This window comes from Diadema antillarum, unplaced genomic scaffold (genome assembly GCF_040938485.1).
Source record: "Diadema antillarum isolate AM-2024a unplaced genomic scaffold, OU_Dant_1.0 seq00000668_RagTag, whole genome shotgun sequence".
Lineage (NCBI taxonomy): Eukaryota > Metazoa > Echinodermata > Echinoidea > Diadematoida > Diadematidae > Diadema > Diadema antillarum.
Window position 1 is genome coordinate 89,767 of NW_027271578.1, and position 16,406 is coordinate 106,172.

Below are 16,406 nucleotides of genomic sequence, written 5' to 3' on the forward strand. Positions count from 1 at the left end.
CTCTTTAATAATCAACATAGCAGTAACTACTTTCTGCCTATCAACCTAAACATTTGATGAGGGATGTGTATTCCCCAGTACATCACAACACAAACATGATTATCTTTGCATCTGGTCAGAGATCTTAGTGTATGTAGGATACATATACTCTTGACGAGTTGGGAATTAGGAGGGAGGGGAGGGGAATAGGCAGGAAAAGGCTGGGGCAGAAGACTACATGTTCCCAGCAATGAAAAGAGCAGCTGCCTGAGAAAAAGATGTGTGCCGACGACGACTTCGTAGCGGCGACACTGGTATGATCTGCCGAAATAAACGTTGGCCTGGAGGGATTGCAGTACAGTCTCTCTTTCCCTCTCTCTCTCTCTCTCTCTCTCTCTCTCTATCTATCTATCTATCTATCTATATCTTTCAGTCTTTTGATGAATTTCAAATATAACCCGCATAATGTCAGCCTCTGTATTATGTCAAACTCATATATCTGAAGATTAGGCCCCGGCCAATACTTCTCATTACACTGCACATCTTATGACCCCCCAGTACAATTCTCTGTTCAGAGCCACCTGAAAGGAATCATTTCAATGAAATTTCATTCCATCAAATTCAGAACTATTTTAAAAGTGGATATTTTTGCGCAACTAATTTTTCGCGCTGGGCTGGGTAAGAAGAGTTTCACATGTTTTTAATTCATTAGTGGAAAATTGAGCAAAGAAAATGGGATTCCATCGGGATGGAATCCCATTTTCTTTGCTCAATTTTCCACTAATAAATAATATTCATGTCTGGTCAGTTTTTCTGTTTGCGTTTGTTTTTAATTCTGTGGGATCCCGACATCAAGTACTGGAACATTTGGCAAGCAAAAATATTCACATGCTTTTATTTTCGCACTAGTTTGTGGTTGCGCGAAATGTGCAAAAATTTCCACTTTTACAGTAGTCTTCATGGCTGAATAAACATCAAAATCTTTCATTGAACTGATTATGCAAACTCTTAATCAGAGAGAGAGAGAGAGAGAGAGAGAAAGAAATGTCTTGTTCTCTGAAACTTAAGACTTGCTGCTGGTTTGAAAGCATTACTGTCCTAAATGGGATCAACCTACGTTTCAACTACAGATTTAAAAATTATTTGGGGAATAATGCTGAATCTAGAAATGCTCACCTATGCTTTATCTTACAACATTTTTGCTTCACAAATCAAATGTACCGTGAATCAAGAAATACAGCTATCTCTGTAGGTTATTAATATCCTCGACTAACACTTCTGTACGGGTACACTGCTAGGAATAATAAATAACTTTACTTGCGTACATTATTGTAACACAGACATAGATATTATATAACTTTCCGACATATGATTTTGATATGAAATGCACATGTGGCAATATTCGACACACCTGTTGAGTGAATGAAAAAGATGATTTGAATTTGATTTCAATTGTGTTATTCTTCTGGAAATGCATTACATATCCAACACTGCCACATGATGGGCAGATGATCTCTTCAAACCATCTGCACACATTCACCTATTCTATCATCTTTTAATCATGTTCAAAAGTTGTTGCTTTTTTGCCACTTTTCTGACATATTCAACATTAGTGATAGGAAGAAATTGTTACACATTGGCTTAAGAGTAAATAGATAGCGGTTAAGGAAATTACCTTCATTACTCAGAATTCGTAAGGGACTAAAAACACTGTCTTATCTTTTCGTACAAATAACTTCTCACAGAGGACAAAAATAACTAGTAAAACATACTTATAAACATACAAACACACACATACACACTCACATAGAAACAAACACAATGACACATGTTCACACAAGGGTGTACACCCGTATACACATACACACACTCCAGGGCTGCCAACTCTCATGCATTGAGCGTGAGACTCACACATTTTGGTCCTTTCTCACTCTAAAACTTTATTTCATTTGCATGCATTTCTGTTGATCTCACGCATTTTGACTCCTAAATTATAGCATTGGCCTATGGGAGTCTCACTCTCAACTAGTTTCCAGTGTTGGCAGCCCTGACACTCAAACATGCACACAATGGCACTGGATAATAGGCATTAAAAAAAAGATTAATCATGAATTATATATTGCTAGACAAGGGCATTAGTCATTATGTCAAAACAAAAGAGACTAAGATCAAAGATCAATTGTCCCACTTGTCAAAATAATACAGTGTATGATGTAAAACCCTGCTGGGTCTATTACACTCCAGTAAAACAAATGACATGATAACTCCATCTGTACAACTAACTATGTGCATTGAATTAGCTAGGAATGGCAACTTGGCAAACTGCACAGTCCCATGTATTATCCATTCTGTTTGTATGAGCTTCAATTATAGTGGCAACTGATCTGTAGTGCAAGAAAGTTTAGCACAGTTTTTTTGTAGTTTTTTTTTATTGCATGGCAAATTTAAGCGCCATTTTAGTATGTCTAGTCACTAAAAAGTGCAGCACCAATAAAACTGATTGTATGTTAATAAGAATTATGTATAGAACTTTCCTTCCATTGATGGAACATTCACAATTTTCCACCCTACTTTGAAAGGCCTTACGGCAGATGCTCGGCAGCACGGTAGTCTCAAGAGGGCAGAAACAAAACAAAACATAACAAACAAACAAAACAAAAAAGAAGGCAGGGAGGGGAAGCCTTGTGAAATAACAATTAGGCAAGATATGACATACAAACTTAATGATCTCTGCATATGGAGAACCCAGATGGGAATTCTGACTGATATATATATATACATGTAGATATAAAAATAAAGATGTATAAGAAAGTAATATGTCTTCTCTCTGCCTGCCTGTCTACTACAGTATTTGCCTGGCTCCATAATGTAAGCCCACTATTAGAAAGCCACATCTGGCTGGTGAGACGATGACATTTAAGCAACCTTCAGACTAGAGTCACTCTTGTGCTTTGGGCTTTGTCAATCGAGAATTGGAAGAAGAAAAAAAAAGGAGGAAAGGATAAAAGAAAGAGAAGGATTTAAAAAAAAAAAACCCTCCGTATCGGAAGATGCACTCACAGAAAGACGTATATATACAATGTAGTTATAGCAAACACACTCTTGGAATGAATGGACTGGGAAGGGATCAGGGGTGTGTTCACACTGCTGCAATTTATGGTAGGATCATACCTAGCTGCTTGTAAAGAGTCTACCCGTTTCACACCCGATCTCTGAAGGGTGCTATATGCGGCATTACGAGAACCCTATTCATACTGAGCAAAGTGCAGGTTCTGACTCCTCCTCCAGCAGCCTTGAGCAGCCTTTCAGCTCAGTACAAACAGAAAGAATACGGTTAAAGGAGACGCGATCTGATCAGGTTCAGAAACCCCATAGGCAAGTTGACTGGACAGGGAAATGTGGCTACTGTTTGGATTTGAAATGCAGCATAAGAACATGAAATGTCTTTAGCTCTGAAGCGATGACACAGTCTATTTCTTTCTTATTCTTTTTTTTGGGGGGGGGTGGATGGGGGTCATGGAACAAGTCAGAAAAGCATCTGCAGGCATTGAATAACATCATTTTTGGTTGCCAATTCTGAGTTAAAAATTAATCTATTCCCCCTGTTAACGCCAGTGACCAATTCTTATAAATCGTTCCGGAGAAACTTTTGCACATTCATTTGTAGTTGATGTTGTATATTACATGAAAGAAGATTTCTGTACATGTATGGCATATGGTATGGTATATACATGATATGATATGATCAATTTATAGGACTAAATCTAATATGGCAAGAACTCATTATGTTTCATAATGTGCACAGAAAAGTTCATTGTACTATTCCTTCATACTCCTACAATAGTATCTACACAGCATATTCTCAAGCACACACCACATTGGGTAGATCACTCTAATTTTTGCTTGTCTGTATTCTAAAGACAAGGAAGAGTGTGTGAAAATGTGTGCCATTAGTCACCGGGACAACAAAATGAACAGTTTCACATCAATATAAATGTCGTTATTTTCAGTTTTACATAGCGACAAGACTATAACTGAAGCACTGACACAGAGAATGACTCTTAATGATAGGGGAATGTCCTTTAACACCATCTACTTTCATTCATGTTAGATAATGCTAATTTCAACTCATTCTTATCTTTCTCTCTCTTTATCTTACAAAGACCAACTCGCATGCTTTAAGTCCTTTGTTTGACATAAAAACCGCAGCATCTGTACAAAGCGGGTGCACCTGCCCCCGATGAAAGAGGCACGGTTAACAAATTTCCTGGTTTTGCAACATTCATACGGCTCACTTGCATCAACGCATCATCTATTAAATGATACTTCAAAAGATGAGAATACGGCACTTAATATTTCACAATTGCTCTCGACAACCCCTCCTGCACTGAAACAGGGAAATGTGATTATATCTTTATGGTTGTGACTGTTTCAAAGGCAGCAGCATTCATAGGCCACATGCTCTTTCTCTTTCTCTCTCTCTCCTTCTCTCTGTCTGTCTCTCCATCTCTGTCTCTGTCTTTCTATATATATCTCAAAAGAAATAGTTGCCAGAAGTTGAGCATAAAATGTTGAGCACAACCTGACCTGTATCAAGGAAGTTTCAACATTTTGAAAGTGAGTGGCTCTTAAAGCATAAAACTTGAAATTTTTCTTTAAAATTTCTTACAGTTTTTAAACTTTTGGAACAGGAATAAATGAGGTAATTAACCCTAAAGCTTCACATGCACACACACACACACACATACGCGTCTATGCTGGAAACCGAGGACCTGTTTCACCCATAAGAATTTTACCACATAACCGAGGACCTGTGTGTAAGTAGGACTCTTGTCAATCGAGGACCTACAAACATGTACCCCTACATGCAAAAGCAGACCATTTGGAAAGGTCTGCGTACCGAGGACGTCCTCGGTTCTCTGTGTGTCCTCAGTTTAAATATAAAGTTTGTATGTGTGTCCTCTTTTTACACCATGGGTAAGTGCACACACACACACACACACACACACACACACACACACTAACCAAAAAAAAAACCACCAAAACATTCAGTTCTGGGGGGCGTTTCATCAACGAGTTCGTCTGAGTTTTCACCGACAAATTTGCTATCAGCCAATCAGACGCAAGGATTTATACTGACAACTGTCAAAAGCTAATGAAATCCTTGGTCTGATTGGCTGATAGCAAATTTGTCGGTGAAAACTCCGACGAACTCGTTGATGAAACGCCCCCCAGGACAATCCAAACAAATGCTTAACACAGTGCACTGTAATTTGAACACCCTGTCAATACCTATCATTGCTAATTTCCACATGGAGAAACACACAAAGAAAAAAACATAAATATCATAGATGAAATACACTATTTATCTGTTTCCGTTCTCAGGTGTTATGTAATATTTGCCTTTGGCAACATAGCAATTCTTTTGAAACCTCAAAGCTTTCATGACAGTAATAAGATAGTGACAATCAATGCTGGTGCAAGAAAATGCATTTGCTGAATACCAAACAAGATTTATTACCCTGTGATTATTATCCTCCCTTTAACCTTTGATAGATGAGAAAAAATATTTCTTAAAAAAATGGAAAAGTATGCAAAGATTAGTAACACAACATGACTGAGCATTATCCATATGTTACAGTTTATGATCCTTGTCACAATTTTCAAGGGGTGCTATGTTAGATTCAATGCCCACATTAATGTGGTTACAATTTCCTGAAATTTGTCCAATTTTGCTGAATATTCCACATAATCAATTTTTCACCCTACACCATTCCTTCATTGGGCATCATTCTTTTCATTGAATTATGACATCGGGACTGCCGCAATGGCCTTGATGCGAAAAATTACTCCCAAGACAAATACTCTAAGAAAGTGAAGAGAAAATTACAGCAGAAGGTAAGATGTAATTCACTTTGATGGCGTTATGAGCATACCATGATATGAAAACTTCCAGGCACCCAGTTTGAGCGAGTGCATTAGAATACATCAGAAACGATTCATCATTTCATGCATTAGGACATACAAGCTGCCGCAAGATGCAATTCCTCGCGACAGATAAATTCTCATCGTCTCTGACAAGTCTCGATTAGGGTGATTACTGGCACACGGAGAAGGGAAGTAATGGGGTAGGCATCGGGGGTAAGCGCGGTGGGGTCGACAACGATGACAGAGGGAAAAAAAACGGAAGCAGCAACACAAAATTATCACAATAGAAGGAGTAGAAATGGCAAATAATCAAGGACAATCAGTGAGTTTGAGCACAGTATATATCACAATATATGTAATGGTCAGTTGTGGTTAAGTGAATGGCATTGGCACAATATAATGGGGAAGAAATGGAAAGAAAGTGTGTACTAGCAAGGTGCAATCTGCTAGCACTAATACAGAGCTGTATGTATAAATAGGGTCCCCCCCCCCCCACTTTTGCGCTATTGTACATACTGGACATTCTTAACGAATCCGGAAGACTGAAATTACTACTGACGTATTAAACTCATTGAAAAGTAAGCTTTCAGGATCAATGCAAAATTATCAGTATTTCTTTCATGCATCATATGCATTTAATTTCTCCTCTTCAAACAGCAATTTAAATGTATGGGACTAGGAAAAGTAGCATGTTTGCATTCTACATTTCATAACTACATGACACTGACTTACTCACAGTCAAAAGAGGAAATAATTTCCTTGAGATCTCTGTAAAGGATATTATCAGTTTTTATTAGCCCCATGTACCAGTATTCATGTAAGACCTATACTGGATCCCAAATGTTTTTCTCCTTTTTTGCCACATGGTGGTCCCATAAATTTTCATGAGGAAAGTATTGATGTTTTCAACATTAGTGTTTGAACTTCTAGTGATATTCTACAAACAGCAAGAGAGAGAGAGAGAAAAAAAAAACCCACACAAATTATAATGAACCAGGTAGGGCCTACATCTGACATTGCAATCACGCTACAAATCAGCCACGCACCATTATACAGGATCCAGAAAGGCATATGTGCAGATCAGTGATTACATGGAAACAAGTTGCACATGCATGTATTACAGGAAGATCGAGCGGTTGCACACAGGAAAAGAGTAAGAACAGACAGTGTGATGTGTTTCTTCATATGATGATATGACAATCACAAATGATATGAAAATATAAAGTGGAATGGCTAGATTACAATATACAGAAATGCTGTTAAATTATAAGAAATGAGGAGTAATGTATACAGATTGTTGTTCACATGAAGCGATGTTTGTTTCATCAGGGCAAAAGACAAGAGATACAAAGACAGACAGAAGGAGGGACAGAGATGGAGAAAGAGAGAGAGAGACAGACGAAAGTATGGATAAATGATAAAATAATTTAAAAGAGAGATAAATCATTTATCATGGAGAAAGGATTTAGAAAAAGATTTACACTGAGACAACAGTAGAAACATGATGCATGACTCCACAGGTGAAAGATGGACAGGATACAAAGTTTGATGAGAAGCCAGGAGAAATAAAATAAGGAAAAACAAATCCCTGTAAATAAGCCAAGAGATACAGGATTTAGGCAAGAAGCATGTTATTCTACAGCTTAGAGAGCATTAAGCATGCACATTCAAAACATTTTCGACAAAGGAAAGAGGGGAAATTCTTTGCAGTAGCAAGGGCATTCCTACTAGTAATGCACTCACACAAGCACAATAATAAGTATATAAAGTATATGACTGAAAGCAGAGAGGGAGAGAGAATTGGTAGTTCTTTGCAAGAGGTGGCTAAAATTCAACCTCATAGTACTTTTAGCAGACTCCTTCCAAGTCTGTAAAGATTATGAGGAGCAATTTCTTCTTCTTTTTCTTCTTTTTTGCCTACCCTAACCCCTCCTTATCCCGTAAATGAAGGTATTATAGAAAAGAAAAATCAAAGTTTTTGAAAATCAATAGCCTTCCTCATTCCTTAAATGAAGGCATTAAAGAAATGAAAAATCAAAAGTTTTTGAAAATCAATCAAACAAAAACAAATGAACACTGACCAAATAAGAGTCCAATATGCACTTTGGAACAAATAATGAAAATAGGTCACTGCAGGTCATAATCTGTGATGCTTTATTCAACAACAAGAAATCTTGTTTGCAATCCATAGTTCATTCTTTTCTAATCATACCCCCCCCCCTTCCTCCTTTACACAACAAAATGATGTACAACCCTCATGTGACAAAAAAAAGGAAAGGCAGTTATGTTAAATGCAAAACGAGAAGAGAATTTATACGTCATGCCATATTCACATTTTCTTCAGTAAAGTTGTGATAATAATGGGAAGTTATTTTCTACTTTGGTCCATAGATTCCACTTACAAAGAAGAAGAAGAAGAAGAAGAAGAAGAAGATATGCTTCTCTTCTCTATCTCCACCTCATGCAGGTTAATAATCTGCTTCTCTGTCCCTCTGTTACTACATTAAACACACAGTCACGACAGACCAAGGTATTATTGAGTGCGACTAAGGCTAGATGTGAATACACAGGAGTGCAGGTGTGCGATATACTCAAGTATAATGCTAATATTCCGCTTACTTCAGTACATGTTCGTGGAATTGGAGCACTGTGGGGAGAAAAGAAAAGGATTAAACGAAAAAAATAAACATGACAGTTGAGAGAACAAAATAACAGAATTTATTAATGTAATTATCGACAAGCTCATTACATCAATACACTCCCTTGGCACCTGGAAAGAAAAATGGAATAAAAAGAGCAGATAGAGAAACATACAATATTTAAGGGAAAATGACAAGTATTTTACACCTGGAAAAATGTCATCAAATTATCACAATAATTCTTTCATAGAAAGAGAGGGTCGAAAAATAAAAAAGGAAAGCAATCACCTCATTGCCAAGATAGGCAATGGGATACATTTCAGTTGACATGTCCCTTTATTAAATTGAGGAATGCAATATTAAAAAGACAATCTCATTTGTTTTGTTTTGTTGTTTTTTTTTACTTCACGACATATAACTAAAAGCCGGTGCTACAGCGGTACATTGACAGCATATGGCTCTGGTCTAATTACTCTAATTACTTGATGCTTTGCTGGTTCAAAAAGAAAAAAAAAATCATGAACACATTCGGGCACTCTTAACAAAGAGCACAGACAGTAATAAAAATAATGAACTTTGGAACATTGCGATATTGGAGAGTAAGCAGACACTGAAATGGTCATCAGTGATATTATAACAGATCGAGACTGATAACATCTCTGGAATTCATTTCCTTCAGCATTTGTTCTTAATCATGTAGTTCCATACTATTCTCTATATTTCCCCCCCCCCCCCCCCCCCAATGAATTACAAAAGACACCAGTATTTCACCCACTAGTCTAGCTGGCCATTTAGGCAAGGAACTCATACTTTATGACGGGTAAGTGGTCTATTCTCTATACATGCCCCCTCAACTCCGCCCTGCAAGCAGGAAAGTGGGTTTGAAGTACCCCGTCTATAATTAAAGGTAAAACGTGGTTCTTTGTAGAAGGGTTCAAAATTCATCTTCCACTATTTGGCATGCAATATATCACAAGGGTTTACCAAGAAACTTGCCTGGCTGATGCAATTTGCCAGAATAGTGGGTGGTTTAGGAGCATTTTGAGATCAGAAGAGTAAACAGATTTCAATTGGAGTCCCCAGCCTATATTCCTGAAGCGCCCTTCTCATTCAGAAGTGGGTGGGTAGAATATTACATGATGATCTACCAGTAATATTTCCCAACAAGCTGTATTTGATTTACTCTCACGCTGAAGATCGATGGATACTGACTATGGCCCAATTTGTCAATTATCAATAATCAATCATATAATGTTAAGAAGCGACTTTAATTGGGTACATGTTCTCAGATTGCCATACTGTGGGTGCACCTTTTAGGCCAAAATCATGTTCTCATGGTGTTACTTCACATCGCATATATGTCCATTTTCAAGCAAAAATTGACAGTTTCACAGGCATATCCAGACATTGTTTTAGATTTCAGCATCCGAATGAAATTGGGAGGTGCTCACTACGAGTAATCTGCTGGTCTCAATGCGAGACACGCCAGCCTGAATTTGCAAAGGTTGTTCAAATCACATCCAAGGTTTAAACCTATTCTACGGACTAAAGCAAGCATGAAAATGGGAGTACCCAATACAGTTGGTGCACACGAGATGTCACTTCTATATTTCTACAGGGGGGCAGGGGGCATTTCATGAAACATTTTGTAAGACAAATTTGTTGGACAAATTTGATCTCAGCCCATCGGATGCAAGGATTTCAGTAGCTTATAGCATTTTGTCAGAAAAAAATATCTGAAAAATTGCTTCATGAAATGCCCCCAGCTCTACAGTTGAAATTTGCATTATCCAAGGAGTAGATATAAACTACATGTACCTCTGTGAATTTCACCCATGGAGTTGAATTTCCATGCAGCCAGAATACAGCCCAGTGAGAAAATAGTGTTTGACCACATGAAGGGCCCACTCCTCCACAGTGTAAGACCTTTGGGCAACCAGTGACTGACCAAAAATCGGCAAGCTCTTTCAGAAGTCTCCCTCCTCCCCCCCCCCCCCCCTCAAAAAAATGTCTCTGGAGACCCTTGAGCATTCTTTTGAGAGACTAAAAATTCTCATTGACCTCTCATTAGTTCTACAGCAACCTCTTCAGCATAGGACAAGCTCCAAATGGTCCTCAATGATTTTTGTAACGGCGCTGGTGTGGCCTCTGTCATTTTTCCACCACTTTTTAAAAGATTTTGATATCTGCACCACTGGCCTGAAAAATTTTCTGGAATGATGTGTCCGTTGACTGATTGCTGATACAACTATGAAAGACTAGTCAGTCTACTGAGTACTTGATGACACACCGTTGAGGATTAACTAGCTGAGGGTCTGGTTTGACCCAGCATGCCCTGTGTTCACACGAGGTCCTGAATTGCGGGGAAAGCTCCATTTGCCAAAGGACTTTCCCCTCCAAAACCATATTAGAATGGCACTCAATGGGATTTCTCCTGGTGTTCCCATGAAGCTTATATTGTCATGAAATTACTGTATACATATATAAAAATATCTTTTGCAGATTTCTTGGTACTACTGGAAATGCACAAAATAAAAGACAGAAATACTGTACCAGTATCATCGTACGAGTTGCTATGGCAGGCTGATAAATTTCAACTTTTGTGACCCCGAGAGTCGGGAGAAGGCATACCAGCCCAGATGGAAGGAACAGAAACCAGTCCCTGGATTCGACGAATAGAGCTTCTTTTGCTCTTAGGCAAACAGCAACAACTCAACAACCTTTGCTGATAGTTTAGCTACTCTGGAGATCAGTCCCTAAGTGCACAACAATATTTGTGATTAACTGCTCTAGCTTTGCAAGGTCATGACCGCTTTTGTCCGAGAGTCAGTACAGCTCTAATCATCTGCTTTCATGTCACTTATTGTCTACCTTACAATGTACTCTGGCCTTTACATCTGGAGTCCAAGTCCATCTCAAGTCCATTCTTATCTCTGTTAATGGCTTTTGTTTTGTCTTTGTGTGCTACCAGCAACTGTGGTCTGTTCCAGAGTCTGTTGTTTCATCTTCCCCTTTGGCCATGTTCACATCTGGTGGTCTTCCCATCTTGTTATCTACTCTGCTGTTGGATATCATTCCGGACCTTTGTGAAAAGGGTTGTATCCGACAACTTGCCCAAGGATTGACAAGAAAGCACAGAAGAAATTTGTGCAAACTGAATACCAAGTACTGACATTTGCAGACTGTTCAGCTGGCTGAGCTGGCTTGTTACTACAAGATCCTCTGGGGAAAAATTGTCATAAATTTGAATAAATTACAGAAATGGCCCATTTGGTCTTTTAGGCTTCTCAATCTCTGAATTTTTTTTTGTCAAAGACTGTCTGCCTCTCCAGGGGGGTGTTTCATAAAGCTGTTCTTAAAGTTACGAACGACTTAAGAACGACTGGTGATCAGTTCTTTTGCTGAATTATTGAAATTCTGATAAGTATAGCACATCAGAACTGATCACCAATCGTTCTTAAGACGTCTGTAACTTTAAGAACAGCATACAACAATATTTGTGATTTAATTGCTCTAGCTTTGCAAGGTCATGACCGCTTTTGTCCGAGAGTCAGTACGGCTCTAATCATCTGCCTTCATGTCACTTATTGTCTACCTTACAATGTACTCTGGCCTTTACATCTGGAGTCCAAGTCCATCTCAAGTCCATTCTTATCTCTGTTAATGGCTTTTGTTTTGTCTTTGTGTGCTACCAGCCACTGTGGTCTGTTCCAGAGTCTGTTGTTTCATCTTCCCCTTTGGCCACGTTCACATCTGGTGGTCTTCCCATCTCGTCACTCTGCTATTGGATGTCATTCCATACCTTTGTGAAAAGGGTCGTACCCGACAACTTGCCCAAGGATTGACAAGAAAGCACAGAAAAAAATGGTGCAAACTGGATACCAAGTAGTGACATTTGTAGACTGTTCAGCTGGCTGAGCTGGCTTGTTACTACAAGATCCTCTGGGGAAAAATTGTCATAAATTTGAATAAATTACAGAAATGGCCCATTTGGTCTTTTAGGCTTCTCAATCTCTGAATTTTTTTTTGTCAAAGACTGTCTGCCTCTCCAGGGGGGTGTTTCATAAAGCTGTTCTTAAAGTTACGAACGACTTAAGAACGACTGGTGATCAGTTCTTTTGCTGAATTATTGAAATTCTGATAAGTATAGCACATCAGAACTGATCACCAATCGTTCTTAAGACGTCTGTAACTTTAAGAACAGCATTATAAAATATCCCCAGGGCTGCACACTAACCCATTATATTTTTTCTAACTAGTCTGACCTGTCTAGCTGGCACTGGACCGTCGGACTACTGCCAGTGTGCAGTGTTGTGCCTGTCTATCATATAGTTGATGCTCTGAAATGGCATCCTACGGCTGGCTTAATCCATCTCCAGCAATACTACAGGTTTCCTTCCAACGTAGCCTCCTGTTCATCAATGTGGTACTATCTCTGTCTGTGGGTGTACATGTCTGTCCGTCTGTCTGTCTGGTATATAACCTTCCTCCCTATTTGTTAAAATATGCTGTTTTCCCTCTACCTTCTGCCCCCCCCCCCCCCACTCCATTTCGTCTCTTCTTCTACAGCTTTTCCACTCATTTTTGTCATTAATTTCACTCTATCCTTTTCCCTCCCCTTCACCCTATCCCCCCCCCCCCCCCCCCCCCTTGGTGACTGCATGGTCAACACATAACACAGCACAACACCAGAGCTAAAACCCCAGTGTAAGAAAGACAGGGGACTATAATGGGGGCTCTACTCCTCCAGACAGTGGACACCTGAGTTTGCAAGTTAATCATTTCCAGCAATGGGAGTGCCTGCCTCACGCACACACACACACGATAGTATCAATCTTGCTACCCGCCGCGCTGATTACGCCCGCACAAGGAAAAAAAAAAACAACAGCCGGCAACAAACCATCACCCTACCCATGCAGGAAGAATATATAACCCACTTCGTACGGCAGATTAGCTTTCCAGAGCTCGCCACACGTGCACAGGACATCCTCTCCCGTGTGCTAATCTGAATTCAGCCTCTTTGACAGCTACAGCAGTGTCTGGACGACAATTTATGAGACAGCAGGGAGAAACATTAGGAGGGCTGGGGTTTAAGAGATGGAGAACGGTCAGACAGATAGAAAATAGAAGGAAAGGAAAGGATGAAGAAGTGAAAGATGAGCAGAGAGTGGACAGGATGAGAAAAAAAAAGAAGAGAAAATATACAGGGTACAGGTGGAAGACTGAAGGAAAGACAATATCAGGGGGAAAGGAGGAAGGAGACACCACTTTGATTAACCCTTTGAGGATGAGCTGCTCTAACATGTATTTCCCATATACAATTGCGCAGTTTACTAAGGACTAGTCCTCAACGGGTTAAAATGCATCTAAGTTGTCATAGCATGGTGGAAGACAAACCCGATATAAAAATTAGTCAAGCACGATATATATTTTAATCAGGATCATATTCCTGCAGGCACACCTTATTAAATCCATTCACACCGATAAAATACAGCGATGACATCACTAACCGCATCATTCTGACAAAGTTGCATAATTTGCATCTGTGTGGTAGAAAGCTTCTTCCCGGACAAATCTGCTCAGTTGGATGTGACTTTAATCTCAAGGACCCCAAAACCTCATCTGGAGGGTCTCAATTTATCAAAGATGTTAGGATAGCAACTCTCGTAATAATAACAACTTCTTGAAATGACAGCCAATCAGGAAGCAGAATTCTAATCATTACCATGGCACCTGTCATTGGAGCAAGATTTGTTACCATGGCAACTTTCTACGAAACAGAACCCAGGAGGTCTACTACCCATCCTCCTCATGGTTCTCGGAATCACTCAGACAAAACAGGTTAATTTCTGTCAGTCGCAGTCACGCAGAGAGCCTTACTGCCCGCCGAGTTGATTAATCCTTGGGCCGCACCCACAGTAGACCAGGGTGAGATGGTTCTCAGCGAGGAGCGAGAGGAGGAGGAGGAGGAGGAGGAGGAGGCGGAAGAGGAGGGGAGGGAAGGGTGGAAGGAAAGTTTATAAGCTTCCTTAATTCTCAGACATTTCTCTCAGAAACCATAATCAGCCAAAACAAAAATGAGTAGGTGGTATCATATCTAAAATCTACTTGTTCTGTCAGCTATCCATCACATAGTCTAAACATTGCCACTTTTCAACAAGAGCCTGTGCTTGCCAGTTTGACATATATTCTGTCCATGTTAAATATATCACTGACCCGCACTGGGTACATGTATGTACACACAGTATACTCAGACCAGTTTCATCATATATCAGAAGTTATACAAACTTTGCTAATATGTTCAAGACACACATACATACACACGCAAACACAAGAGGACGTTCTGGTTCGATATACTTAATGATGCTTACGTTGCTGTTGTTGTTATTTTAATTTTTAAGGCGCATGTCATTCAGTTGTGAATATTCATGCCTTACCAAACACCAGGCTTTAGCCTCATTCTAAGACTACATGTTTCTTTTTTTTAACTTTTTACCTTGCATGTTATCATGAATACTAAAGTTTTCATTTCATATAGACATGTGTCTCTTGAACGACATAAGAAATGGTTTCATCTCAAGGTTGAACATGACGTTAAATGTAGACTTAGACATACAATGTACAATGTATTTTTCACAAGCAGAAATGATAATCAGTTGTTCCATTCTTTACAAAAATGTAATGATATTTTGCCTGGGGTACATGCACCTTCACAAGCAGAAATTCTATTTCAAGACCAGCTTGGGAGCCATAAACTGTACATTGATCTATCACTATGTTCAAAACACATATAGAGTGATTAAACATGAACATTAAGACCTTGATAACCTTTTCAGAATGTGAACAATCTTCTATATCACTGAGATGAAACTGTACATATATGATTTGTAATATAAAATATTGAAGCCATGGAAGGGGGGGAAGGGGAGGGCACCTTCCATAGAGGTATTCTTGTGCATATATGAGGTATCACTCTAATTTTTATAGCTAATAAGGCAGTTTGTGTGTATGGGTAAGTGTGTCCATTTGTGTGTGGGCATACGTGATTCAATCATCTTTTTTTTTTTGTCTTTTACTTCTACTGTGTGAAAATATTATGCACAAAATATCATTTTTGTCTCTTGTGAACAAAATGATGAAATGTTGTTATTTTGAACAGTAACTCCAGTTTGAATAACCATCTGTGACATTATTTGAGAGGAACTGAATATATATATCACTGAGGGAAAAAAAAAAGTGTGTCAAAATCTTTTCCTTCTTGTCCCTCAGATCCTATTTAAGAGTAAGAAACATTTTTCATGTCATCTAAGATCACAACAGGAAGAAATATCCCTTCTTAGACCTTCCATGCTTACAAAACTTTACTCTGTACGACTTCATTTTATTTTTGCAGAATTTGCCATTGAAAACGTGAAAGTGCACAATTACGTGGTTTTCTTCCTCCCAAACATGACAGTAATGAATTACCACAAAAGCCTGTAACTAATCTCATTTGCATCAATTTTTGAGAAACCACAAAACCTGTTTTCCAGCGGGGCTAAATAGTTCTCACTGGATAAAAGAACAAACAATGAATTGCAGAGACTCAAAAGGACTCAGTAAATTGGCAAATGGGAAGGTTAGAATCTAAGTTTCTAACTTGCACATTGTTGTGGGGGGGGGGTTTGAAAAAAAAAATATAGCAATAAAAAAAAAGAAAAAATTGAGGTAGATTGAGTTAGTTTATGAGAACTCTATGAACAGGCCTAACATATCACACCCTGCTTTACTCATTACATTTTTTTTTTCCTTTTTAGCCATATCTTCAAATCTATCTCAAATTTCATATGGAGACATTTGTTGGTAATAGAATAGCATACT

At 38.8% G+C, this 16,406-nt stretch overlaps 1 protein-coding gene across 1 annotated transcript in view; it reads right to left on the bottom strand.

Moving 5' to 3' along the window:
• The window catches only part of LOC139736859 (myelin transcription factor 1-like), a 45,377-nt gene extending 33,062 nt beyond the window's left edge, over positions 1-12,315 (bottom strand). The window contains exon 1 of the mRNA XM_071647521.1: positions 12,239-12,315. Coding sequence (XP_071503622.1) covers positions 12,239-12,315 — 77 coding nt within the window. The remainder of the gene's footprint in view (positions 1-12,238) is intronic.
• Positions 12,316-16,406: the final 4,091 nt, after the last annotated feature.